This window comes from Salmo trutta, chromosome 5 (assembly GCF_901001165.1).
Source record: "Salmo trutta chromosome 5, fSalTru1.1, whole genome shotgun sequence".
NCBI classification, from domain to species: Eukaryota; Metazoa; Chordata; class Actinopteri; order Salmoniformes; family Salmonidae; genus Salmo; species Salmo trutta.
Window position 1 is genome coordinate 60160104 of NC_042961.1, and position 13149 is coordinate 60173252.

At 38.8% G+C, this 13149-nt stretch overlaps 3 protein-coding genes across 4 annotated transcripts in view; 2 read left to right on the plus strand and 1 right to left on the minus strand.

Moving 5' to 3' along the window:
* The window catches only part of LOC115194677 (zinc finger protein 37-like), a 1069572-nt gene that overhangs the window by 152165 nt on the left and 904258 nt on the right, over nt 1–13149 (minus strand). The gene's annotated exons all lie outside the window — the stretch shown is intronic.
* LOC115194676 (gastrula zinc finger protein XlCGF26.1-like) overlaps nt 1–13149 on the plus strand; it is a 900659-nt gene that overhangs the window by 43945 nt on the left and 843565 nt on the right. The window lies entirely within an intron of this gene.
* The window catches only part of LOC115194683 (zinc finger protein 91-like), a 62170-nt gene continuing 59927 nt past the window's right edge, over nt 10907–13149 (plus strand). For both annotated transcript variants that reach the window (XM_029754589.1, XM_029754586.1), the window contains exon 1: nt 10907–11238. In XM_029754589.1, the coding sequence (XP_029610449.1) occupies nt 11073–11238 (166 nt within the window). In that variant the 5' untranslated portion in view covers nt 10907–11072. The remainder of the gene's footprint in view (nt 11239–13149) is intronic.

The window sequence follows — 13149 nt, forward strand, 5'->3', positions numbered from 1 at the left end:
GTGGTATATAGATGGTGGTGTGTAATAGTGGTATATAGATGGTGGGGTGTAATAGTGGTATATAGATGGTGGTATGTAATAGTGGTATATAGATGGTTTTGTGTAATAGTGGTATATAGATGGTGGTGTGTAATAGTGGTATATAGGTGGTGGTGTGTAATAGTGGTATATAGATGGTGGGGTGTAATAGTGGTATATAGATGGTGGTGTGTAATAGTGGTGTATAGATGGTGGTGTGTAATAGTGGTATATAGATGGTGGTGTGTAAAAGTGGTATATAGGTGGTGGTGTGTAATAGTGGTGTATAGGTGGTGGTGTGTAATAGTGTTATATAGGTGGTGGTATATAGATGGTGGTGGTGGTGTGTAATAGTGGTATATAGATGGTGGTGTGTAATAGTGGTATATAGGTGGTGGGGTGTAATAGTGGTATATAGGTGGTGGTGTGTAATAGTGGTATATAGATGGTGGTGTGTGTAATAGTGGTATATAGATGGTGGGGTGTAATAGTGGTATATAGATGGTGGTATGTAATAGTGGTATATAGATGGTGGTGTGTAATAGTGGTATATAGATGGTGGTGTGTAATAGTGGTATATAGATGGTGGGGTGTAATAGTGGTATATAGATGGTGGTATATAGATGGTGGTATATAGATGGTGGTGTGTAATAGTGGTATATAGATGGTGGTATATAGGTGGTGGTGTGTAATAGTGGTATATAGGTGGTGGTGTGTAATAGTGGTATATAGATGGTGGTGTGTAATAGTGGTATATAGGTGGTGGTGTGTAATAGTGGTATATAGGTGGTGGTGTGTAATAGTGGTATATAGATGGTGGTGTGTAATAGTGGTATATAGATGGTGGTGTGTAATAGTGGTATATAGATGGTGGTGTGTAATAGTGGTATATAGGTGGTGGTGTGTAATAGTGGTATATAGGTGGTGGTGTGTAATAGTGGTATATAGGCGGTGGTGTGTAATAGTGGTATATAGGTGGTGGTGTGTAATAGTGGTATATAGATGGTGGTGTGTAATAGTGGTATATAGATGGTGGTGTGTAATAGTGGTGTGTATATAGATGGTGGTGTGTAATAGTGGTGTGTATATAGATGGTGGTGTGTAATAGTGGTGTGTATAGATGGTGGTGTGTAATAGTGGTATATAGATGGTGGGGTGTAATAGTGGTATATAGATGGTGGGGTGTAATAGTGGTATATAGATGGTGGTGTGTAATAGTGGTATATAGATGGTGGTGTGTAATAGTGGTATATAGGTGGTGGTGTGTAATAGTGGTATATAGATGGTGGTATATAGGTGGTGGTGTGTAATAGTGGTATATAGATGGTGGTGTGTAATAGTGGTATATAGATGGTGGTATATAGGTGGTGGTGTGTAATAGTGGTATACAGATGGTGGTGTGTAATAGTGGTATATAGATGGTGGTGTGTAATAGTGGTATATAGATGGTGGTGTGTAATAGTGGTATATAGGTGGTGGTGTGTAATAGTGGTATTTAGATGGTGGTGTGTAATAGTGGTATATAGATGGTGGTGTATAGATGGTGGTGTGTAATAGTGGTATATAGATGGTGGTATATAGATGGTGGTGTGTAATAGTGGTATATAGGTGGTGGTGTGTAATAGTGGTATATAGATGGTGGTGTGTAATAGTGGTATATAGATGGAGGTGTGTAATAGTGGTATATAGATGGTGGTGGTGTGTAATAGTGGTATATAGGTGGTGGTGTGTAATAGTGGTATATAGATGGTGGTGTGTAATAGTGGTATATAGATGGTGGGGGTGTAATAGTGGTATATAGATGGTGGTGTGTAATAGTGGTATATAGATGGTGGTGTGTAATAGTGGTATATAGATGGTGGGGTGTAATAGTGGTATATTGATGGTGGTATGTAATAGTGGTATATAGATGGTGGTGTGTAATAGTGGTATATAGATGTTAGTTGGTAGTATGTAATAGTGGTATATAGATGGTGGTGTGTAATAGTGGTATATAGATGGTGGTGTGTAATAGTGGTATATAGATGGTGGGGTGTAATAGTGGTATATAGATGGTGGTATGTAATAGTGGTATATAGATGGTTTTGTGTAATAGTGGTATATAGATGGTGGTGTGTAATAGTGGTATATAGGTGGTGGTGTGTAATAGTGGTATATAGATGGTGGGGTGTAATAGTGGTATATAGATGGTGGTGTGCAATAGTGGTGTATAGATGGTGGTGTGTAATAGTGGTATATAGATGGTGGTGTGTAAAAGTGGTATATAGGTGGTGGTGTGTAATAGTGGTGTATAGGTGGTGGTGTGTAATAGTGTTATATAGGTGGTGGTATATAGATGGTGGTGGTGGTGTGTAATAGTGGTATATAGATGGTGGTGTGTAATAGTGGTATATAGGTGGTGGGGTGTAATAGTGGTATATAGGTGGTGGTGTGTAATAGTGGTATATAGATGGTGGTGTGTAATAGTGGTATATAGATGGTGGGGTGTAATAGTGGTATATAGATGGTGGTATGTAATAGTGGTATATAGATGGTGGTGTGTAATAGTGGTATATAGATGGTGGTGTGTAATAGTGGTATATAGATGGTGGGGTGTAATAGTGGTATATAGATGGTGGTATATAGATGGTGGTATATAGATGGTGGTGTGTAATAGTGGTATATAGATGGTGGTATATAGGTGGTGGTGTGTAATAGTGGTATATAGGTGGTGGTGTGTAATAGTGGTATATAGATGGTGGGGTGTAATAGTGGTATATAGATGGTGGGGTGTAATAGTGGTATATAGATGGTGGTGTGTAATAGTGGTATATAGATGGTGGTGTGTAATAGTGGTATATAGATGGTGGTGTGTAATAGTGGTATATAGGTGGTGGTTGTGTAATAGTGGTATATAGGTGGTGGTGTGTATAGTGGTATATAGGTGGTGGTGTGTAATAGTGGTATATAGATGGTGGTGTGTAATAGTGGTATATAGATGGTGGTGTGTAATAGTGGTGTGTATATAGATGGTGGTGTGTAATAGTGGTGTGTATATAGATGGTGGTGTGTAATAGTGGTGTGTATATAGATGGTGGTGTGTAATAGTGGTATATAGATGGTGGGGTGTAATAGTGGTATATAGATGGTGGGGTGTAATAGTGGTATATAGATGGTGGTGTGTAATAGTGGTATATAGATGGTGGTGTGTAATAGTGGTATATAGGTGGTGGTGTGTAATAGTGGTATATAGATGGTGGTATATAGGTGGTGGTGTGTAATAGTGGTATATAGATGGTGGTGTGTAATAGTGGTATATAGATGGTGGTATATAGGTGGTGGTGTGTAATAGTGGTATATAGATGGTGGTGTGTAATAGTGGTATATAGATGGTGGTGTGTAAGAGTGGTATATAGATGGTGGTGTGTAATAGTGGTATATAGGTGGTGGTGTGTAATAGTGGTATATAGATGGTGGTGTGTAATAGTGGTATATAGATGGTGGTGTATAGATGGTGGTGTGTAATAGTGGTATATAGATGGTGGTATATAGATGGTGGTGTGTAATAGTGGTATATAGGTGGTGGTGTGTAATAGTGGTATATAGATGGTGGTGTGTAATAGTGGTATATAGATGGAGGTGTGTAATAGTGGTATATAGATGGTGGTGGTGTGTAATAGTGGTATATAGGTGGTGGTGTGTAATAGTGGTATATAGATGGTGGTGTGTAATAGTGGTATATAGATGGTGGGGTGTAATAGTGGTATATAGATGGTGGTGTGTAATAGTGGTATATAGATGGTGGTGTGTAATAGTGGTATATAGATGGTGGGGTGTAATAGTGGTATATAGATGGTGGTATGTAATAGTGGTATATAGATGGTGGTGTGTAATAGTGGTATATAGATGTTAGTTGGTAGTGTGTAATAGTGGTATATAGATGGTGGTGTGTAATAGTGGTATATAGATGGTGGTGTGTAATAGTGGTATATAGATGGTGGGGTGTAATAGTGGTATATAGATGGTGGTATGTAATAGTGGTATATAGATGGTGGTGTGTAATAGTGGTATATAGATGGTGGTGTGTAATAGTGGTATATAGGTGGTGGTGTGTAATAGTGGTATATAGATGGTGGGGTGTAATAGTGGTATATAGATGGTGGTGTGCAATAGTGGTGTATAGATGGTGGTGTGTAATAGTGGTATATAGGTGGTGGTATATAGATGGTGGTGGTGGTGTGTAATAGTGGTATATAGATGGTGGTGTGTAATAGTGGTATATAGGTGGTGGGGTGTAATAGTGGTATATAGGTGGTGGTGTGTAATAGTGGTATATAGATGGTGGTGTGTAATAGTGGTATATAGATGGTGGGGTGTAATAGTGGTATATAGATGGTGGTATGTAATAGTGGTATATAGATGGTGGTGTGTAATAGTGGTATATAGGTGGTGGTGTGTAATAGTGGTATATAGATGGTGGGGTGTAATAGTGGTATATAGATGGTGGTATATAGATGGTGGTATATAGATGGTGGTCTGTAATAGTGGTATATAGATGGTGGTATATAGGTGGTGGTGTGTAATAGTGGTATATAGGTGGTGGTGTGTAATAGTGGTATATAGATGGTGGGGTGTAATAGTGGTATATAGATGGTGGGGTGTAATAGTGGTATATAGATGGTGGTATATAGATGGTGGTGTGTAATAGTGGTATATAGATGGTGGTATATAGGTGGTGGTGTGTAATAGTGGTATATAGGTGGTGGTGTGTAATAGTGGTATATAGATGGTGGTGTGTAATAGTGGTATATAGATGGTGGTGTGTAATAGTGGTATATAGATGGTGGTGTGTAATAGTGGTATATAGGTGGTGGTGTGTAATAGTGGTATATAGGTGGTGGTGTGTAATAGTGGTATATAGATGGTGGTGTGTAATAGTGGTATATAGATGGTGGTGTGTAATAGTGGTGTGTATATAGATGGTGGTGTGTAATAGTGGTGTGTATATAGATGGTGGTGTGTAATAGTGGTGTGTATATAGATGGTGGTGTGTAATAGTGGTATATAGATGGTGGGGTGTAATAGTGGTATATATATGGTGGTGTGTAATAGTGGTATATAGATGGTGGTGTGTAATAGTGGTATATAGATGGTGGGGTGTAATAGTGGTATATAGATGGTGGTGTGTAATAGTGGTATATAGATGGTGGTGTGTAATAGTGGTATATAGATGGTGGTGTGTAATAGTGGTATATAGATGGTGGTGTGTAATAGTGGTATATAGATGGTGGGGTGTAATAGTGGTATATAGTTGGTGGTATATAGGTGGTGGTGTGTAATAGTGGTATATAGATGGTGGTGTGTAATAGTGGTATATAGATGGTGGTATATAGGTGGTGGTGTGTAATAGTGGTATATAGATGGTGGTGTGTAATAGTGGTATATAGATGGTGGTATATAGGTGGTGGTGTGTAATAGTGGTATATAGACGGTGGTGTGTAATAGTGGTATATAGATGGTGGTGTGTAATAGTGGTATATAGATGGTGGTGTGTAATAGTGGTATATAGGTGGTGGTGTGTAATAGTGGTATATAGATGGTGGTGTGTAATAGTGGTATATAGATGGTGGTGTATAGATGGTGGTGTGTAATAGTGGTATATAGATGGTGGTATATAGATGGTGGTGTGTAATAGTGGTATATAGGTGGTGGTGTGTAATAGTGGTATATAGATGGTGGTGTGTAATAGTGGTATATAGATGGTGGTGTGTAATAGTGGTATATAGATGGTGGTGGTGTGTAATAGTGGTATATAGGTGGTGGTTTGTAATAGTGGTATATAGATGGTGGTGTGTAATAGTGGTATATAGATGGTGGTGTGTAATAGTGGTATATAGATGGTGGGGTGTAATAGTGGTATATAGATGGTGGTGTGTAATAGTGGTATATAGATGGTGGTGTGTAATAGTGGTATATAGATGGTGGTGTGTAATAGTGGTATATAGGTGGTGGTGTGTAATAGTGGTATATAGATGGTGGTATGTAATAGTGGTATATAGATGGTGGTGTGTAATAGTGGTATATAGATGGTGGTGTGTAATAGTGGTATATAGGTGGTGGTGTGTAATAGTGGTATATAGATGGTGGGGTGTAATAGTGGTATATAGATGGTGGTGTGCAATAGTGGTGTATAGATGGTGGTGTGTAATAGTGGTATATAGATGGTGGTGTGTAATAGTGGTATATAGGTGGTGGTATATAGGTGGTGGTGTGTAATAGTGGTGTATAGGTGGTGGTGTGTAATAGTGGTATATAGATGGTGGTGTGTAATAGTGGTATATAGATGGTGGGGTGTAATAGTGGTATATAGATGTTAGTTGGTGGTGAAATATTTTTCTTTTCCCCATTCCTTTTTTATATCACAGAATGTAACGTGATTGGCCACACTACCGCACAGTAGGTGGCGGCATGCACTAAGGAAATGTGCGAATGTCTTGATACCAAAGAAGAAGCAGAGCATTGCATCAGATGAAACAGCATATAAAATATACAATATCTTAATCTCTATGTACCAACCATTTATATAACACATTTCTTTATATAATATTTAGGTAGTAAATTAGCAGGTTTTCGAAATTGCTGCCAGTTTTGCCAACTGTTGATGCTGCAACTGGCTCCGGTAGATCCAAGATGGCCGTTGGTTCTGCCAACTGTGACTACTAGGGTCCAGCTCCTCACAGAGCCACCATGTCCGTCTGTGCCAACTTTTGAGCACATCTATCTTACCGAATGTGTTGGCATTCAGGTCCAAAAAGTAACTTTCTCACAACTTCTACCATGTGCATACATGTATGGAAGGTTTTGTTGAAATCAAAAAGGGTGCCGTCAAAATGATATAGAATGACCCTTCAGTCATGAGAATAAAAAGGCAGGATGTGGACAACTCTTAGAAAAGCAAAGCAACTCCTCATTGGTTACAAACCTGTTTAGTAAAAATGTTAATGTAATTTGTCAACATATTGTGAAGTGGAATCTACGTGGGAAAATACATTCGATTTGGAAAAAAAGGTCATAAACTGTTGTTTTGACGGTGAAATTTCAACCACAGGTTTATGTTATCATGATAACCAAATTTCGACATAGACAAAGCTCGTGTAAAATATGTTGAATTTCTACCTGTAGAACAATGTCAGATCTTCAACGTTATATCCACTATCAGAAAAAAACAGTCCTGGCAGCACCTTAGATTTACATTTACGTCATTTAGCAGACGCTCTTATCCAGAGCGACTTACAAATTGGTGCATTCACCTCATGATATCCAGTGGAACAACCACTTTACAATAGTACATCTTCTACTGGAGAATTGATCTATCTCCCATCTAGGGTTTGAACCAGTGTTACATATTACAGCAGGGATGTTTACAGCAAGGATGCTTTACTAGGTTTTACAGTAAGGAAAATATGCTGTAATATAGTTTACAGTACTATCTGCTGTAAAGCAAAATTATACTACTAAGCTCGCAACTGTAGTGCCAGTATAATGCTGTAAATTCCCAGGGAATAGTTTTACAGTGCTGTATGAGTGTGGCCTGTGGGAACTGGCTTTTTGCCCAGACTATATCGTTTGGTGGAAGGATTAAATAAAACTAATTTACTTATTTAAAATAAAATATGAAAACATGTAAAAAAAAAAATTCACAATTATGTTTGCAACCGTTTTATAAAAGTAATAAGACCCTCGAACCCGGGTATAATCGTGTGATAATTCCTTCCTAATGGCTGTCCCCGGCCCGAGGCGAACAGCCATTGGTCGGGAGTTATGACACGATAATCCCCGGGTCTTTTATTAAGAACACACATTAAAGGTTAAAAAAATATATGCTTTGAGCAAAATAGTGTTTTTAAATGTTTTTTTTTTAGATACAACTGCAAACTTTAAGGAGTAGGGCATTCAAGGAGTTGGTTTGATGGGAAGTCGTGATGTCATCGGCCTCCCCCTTGCCTGAGGAACAATAGAGAACAAAAGAGGAAAGCCCCCCCCACACACTTGTGATGTCATGACTTACCTGGACCACCTATTGAGATGTGCTCTTTGTTAAGTAAATCAGATGTTAAATGAGGTGAAAAGGAGACTGGAGTGCCACTTTAAGTTTACTACAGTGTTTTTCCAAATCCACTTCATTAACCTTATAGTTAAGCAATAAGGCACAAGGAGGTGTGGTATATGGCCAATATATCACGTCTAAGGACTGTTCTTATGCACAAACCCCTAAGTGCCTTATTGCTATTATAAACTGTATGTAATTAGAACAGTAAAAATAAATGTTTTGTCATACCCGTGGTCTATGGTCTGATATACCACAGTTGTCAGCCAATCAGCATTCAGGGCTTGAGCCACCCAGTTAATAATTGAAAACATTCCTTACCCCAGGACACTTTAACGGGTGACTGCAGGAAAATTAAGGAAAAAGGAGTACTTTGTTTCTCTAATATCTGATCATTTATTGACAGGACATACAAACAGGCTTACGGTTCTCTCTGTAATCGAGTGTCCCACTTGCCTTGTCTGGTTGAGTGCACACTGTCACATCAGTCTGAAGATGTTACAGACGTTAGGAGTCACCTGTGTTACAATGTTTTGTCTTTTAATTCAGTTCATACAAGAAATAATCATCCTAGATCACCATATTATTTATTATAAATGTTTCTCCAACTTATCCATTTCCATTATTACAGGTCTGTAGTTTGTAGTAAGACTCTATCCACCTGGGGGCATTGTGTTTATCAGTGATGCATGGGTTAACTCATAACCCGCGGCCCCTGTGGTTATATACGTGGGGTGGATGGGTTTAGGGTCATTAAATATTATGGTTGAAGGGCGGGTGGGTGACGGGCAGGTTGAATGAAGAGAAACAATATGTTTTAAAAAATCCATAAATATATTTAATGTGCAATTTATATAGGCTTCAATGAGGTTTTTCCTTCATTTGTTTAGGCTATCTGTTATTGTTATTTATTATGGATCCCCATTAATTCCTGCCAAGGCAGCAGCTACTCTTCCTGGGGTCATAACACACCAAAGCACCCACATTACATATAAAACAAAAGATAAAAACAGTGAACTATGTTTGTACTGAATGAGCTAAAGATAAAACAGTACATCATATAACATCCCTACACCACCACATATCCACAACACAACATGTTCAATACCACCATACAACAACATCACAATGTGTGTGTGTCTCTCTTCACAGTCCCTGTTGTTCAATAAGGTGGTATTTTTATCTGTTTTTTTAAATCTGATTCTACTGCTTGCATCAGTTACCTGATGTGGAATAGAGTTCCATGTAGTCATGGCTCTACGTAGTACTGTGCACCTTCCATAGTCTGTTCTGGACTTGGGGACTGTGAAGAGACCTCTGGTGCCATGTCTTGTGGGGTATGCATGGGTGTCTGAGCTATGTGCTAGTATTTTAGTGCATAAACCAAAACTTTAAGGCTTAACTGTACACATGCCAAATAGCATACACAGTCAATCGCCAAATAATGCTTTTGGGGGGAACGGGCAGAAAGCCAAATAATGTTTTTGAGAAAGGACAGAAAAAGTGAATATCAAGCCACGGAGGCAAAAGGGTGTTGTCTTCATCAAAAAATAAGAATAAAAGCTGACAGTATTTCAACCACATAAAATATGGATCGAAGCTAAACTGAAATCTTATCAGAAACACGTTGGTTCGTCTTCACAGCTTTCTTTTTCTTTACAACCGGTCAAACTGATGTCATTTGGACATTTTGAATAGAAAATCTTTCCCGTTTTTTTTTATTGTTGCGTTCTTGTAATTTCTCCGCCGTCCCTAAAAGTCTTTGCTCCGCGAAAGATGACAGAGAACTTTAGATTGAAGCATTCATTCTATCGATCTAGTCATTGATTTTAGTATTCTAGGGCAACATATAATTACAAAAGAGAAGCTACACGTGTCTAATTATAGACAAGAAACTATAAGCAGAAAATATCTAAATCAGGCAACAGCAAAAAATCCTGCACCCCTGTCAAAAAATCTTTCTATTGTCTTTTACTGTAGCCTATAGCGCATGTTCTATATTAGGTTAAGGTTAAGGTTAGGTGCAGGCCTCGGATTACTTTATCACGTATAAATCGGTGGTTGCGGATGGGTTATTAGCAATTGTGGGCGGATGCTGGTGAAGTAACAGCTGAATCGCGCACCATTAGTGTTTATACACTCACCACCCGCTGACACGAACAGAAGCAGATGATAATGCAGAATTGAAACTGAGCGTACTTTTCTTTTTTTCTTTTTTTGTGAAGGCCACGCGCTTCCTGAAAAAATGGAGCATTTCCAACCAATTGTGTCGAAAATAGGTGCATTACTCAAGGCTTTGATCAACAGTGTACACTAGTGCCACCTGCAGGTAAAAATAATTTAGAAAAGCCAAATTATTGAACAAAGACACACGCCGTAGCGAGTACGTAGTGAAGCCGAAGACAGTACAGTATGAAGATAGGCAGAAACTGCTCCTCTAATAGAAATCCCCGATCACGATTGTAGGCGACGTCAGGGCGACGTCGGCTAGCGAAAGTCATGCGTAGAAAAACGTCATCGGGTCTAACGGGCTCTCGTGCCGAACTGCGCATGTGCACACTGTAAAACGCACTCCTTGATATATATATAAAGTACTTTTTGACAAAAATGAAAACGTGTCAGTTTGTCACTTTCACGAGGTCTGAGTAATAACATGTTCAACTACATAAGACATTGGCTCGAATCTAGGTTGTGCCTTTAGATTTCGAGATAATTAACAACTAAGGCAGAATGTTTCACTATTCCCATTGATTTATCTAACCCGGTCTGCTTCGCAAGCGTTCCCGGAAGTCTAGCAAAGTTGCGCCTCTGGGTTTATAGACTCTGTGGCGAAGCCTTTTTGTCTTCTACCAAACCACGATAAGAAATGTAAGCGTCCGCACAGTGCTTCTAAATAAACTTAGCGATTTCAACCCATGCTCCGGTATCATCACTACTGAATGTCCAGCTCTCTCCCTGTCAATTGAAAATGTATAAACTAGATGCGTTTCGTGTATTTTTAAATGATCGTTTAACGGCGGCTGCTTTGGAGATTTTCGGGGCAGTTGAGAAAACGGTAGTAGAATACCAGGAGGAGAATGATCGGCTACGGAGACTGCTGCGGAGGACACCGGAGATACAACTATGTAAAATAGGTTAGTATGTAGATCTACTGATTAATACACATTTTAGGTAGCCAGCAGATCTGACCCGCTTGCTTTCAGCTGCACTAGGGTTAGACCGCATTCCTGTGTATATTAAAGGAAAGGTTCACCCATTTTGGATGTTATATTGATTTTGTACATCTCTGGGTGATGTTCTATCGATTCCCTGGGTCATTTAATGTTTTCATGTGTATCTGAGTTATCAAGCAGGCAGAAATCCATCTGTTACTATGTAGCACCGTGCTAAAGTCTCGCTCACTACACTGGAAGTTAATAGTAATACGACTTTTAGATCGCGAAAACGTCTATCATACATGTCATATTTCAATACTGTCCGGTGTCATAACTCAGGACAATGTCTTCTTTTGAATGGGCCATTGATCATATTTTTGCAATAGAAATGTGTAAATTCACAGCACATTTTTCCTATTTGTCTGCCTTTTTAGTCCAGGGTGCATCGTATGGTGCAGTTGCCAGAGATATTATAGAAAGGAGATAGGAATCCCCATGAATGGAGTAAAGTGTAACTCTCCACCCAGCAGAACATGTGATCATCCCTACTGCCTCTGGCCTGGCGGACTCACTAAACACCAATGCATCTTTTGTAAATAATGTCTGAGTGTTGGAGTGTGCCCCTGGCTATACATACATACATTTTAAAAACAAGAAAATGGTGCCGTCTGATTTGCTTAATATGAGGAATTTGAAATCATTTATACTTTTATAAGTATATTTTAGCAATTACATTTACTTTTGATACTTAAGTATATTTAAAACCAAATACTTAAACTTTTACTCAAGTAATATTTTACTGGGTGACTTTCACTTTTAATTGAGTAACTTTCTATTAAGGTATCTATACTTTTACTCATGTATGACAATCAAGTACTTTTTCCACCACTGCCCCATTCACTCCTTGAAGGAGAACGCTCCTTGTCCCAGAATCACCCAGAATGCACAGCGCGGCCGATTGACGTAGCATGGGCAACGTTTCTCATCTCCTCAAAAGTGTCTCTGTCGTTGAGAATGTTAGACTTCACTCAATGAGGCACATCAATCTTCAGGTTGAACATGGTGAGATTGTAGACTCCTAAATTGATGGTGTAGTTTGTTTAGGTGATTTTACAACTAACTAGCTACTTCACATGCTGATATTGTCTTTGGTATTATTGTGTGTAGCTACGTTTGCTAGCTAGCCAGCCCATAGAGAGATCATTTCATTGTGGATTTTGTATTCGACTTGAGCTGCAACAGATTTCCACCATAGTTTCCCATGTTGCTACCAAACTCATTATAACGCCAAAATTAATAAACATTTGTTCACAAAAAAATATTGTTCTCACCTATTAGTGTTATTTAACACTGTAAATGAATTACATTATTTCTCATCCCTGGATTGTACGTTTCCTATCCATATCTCGCGCTGTCTCTGTGGTGTCTTAATCTGCTGTCGGACCCTAGTGCAGCTGTAAGCAAGCGGTCGGATCTGCTGGCTAACTGTTTAGGCTAACAGGCCTTCCCTGTAGCTCAGTTGGTAGAGCATGGTGTTTGCAACGCCAGTGTTGTGGGTTCGTTTCCCACGGGGGGCTAGCACAGAAAAAAAATGTATGAAATGTATGCATTCACTACTGTAAGTCGCTCTGGATAAGAGTGTCTGCTAAATGACTAAAATGTAAATGTAAAAAAAAATTACCATTATGGTGGCAGGTAGCCTAGTGGTTAGTCTGATTAATCAGACTATAATACACTATTAATTTCCACATACAGCCTGAAACTATTGACTGCAAAATCCTGTAAAGGCTCCTTACAAGCCAGAGTGTTGAATAAATTACATTTGAACTTACTTTACCGGTTGTCTATGGTGTCGGTCTTTCAGATGGTTGAAATATGAGACAACATATC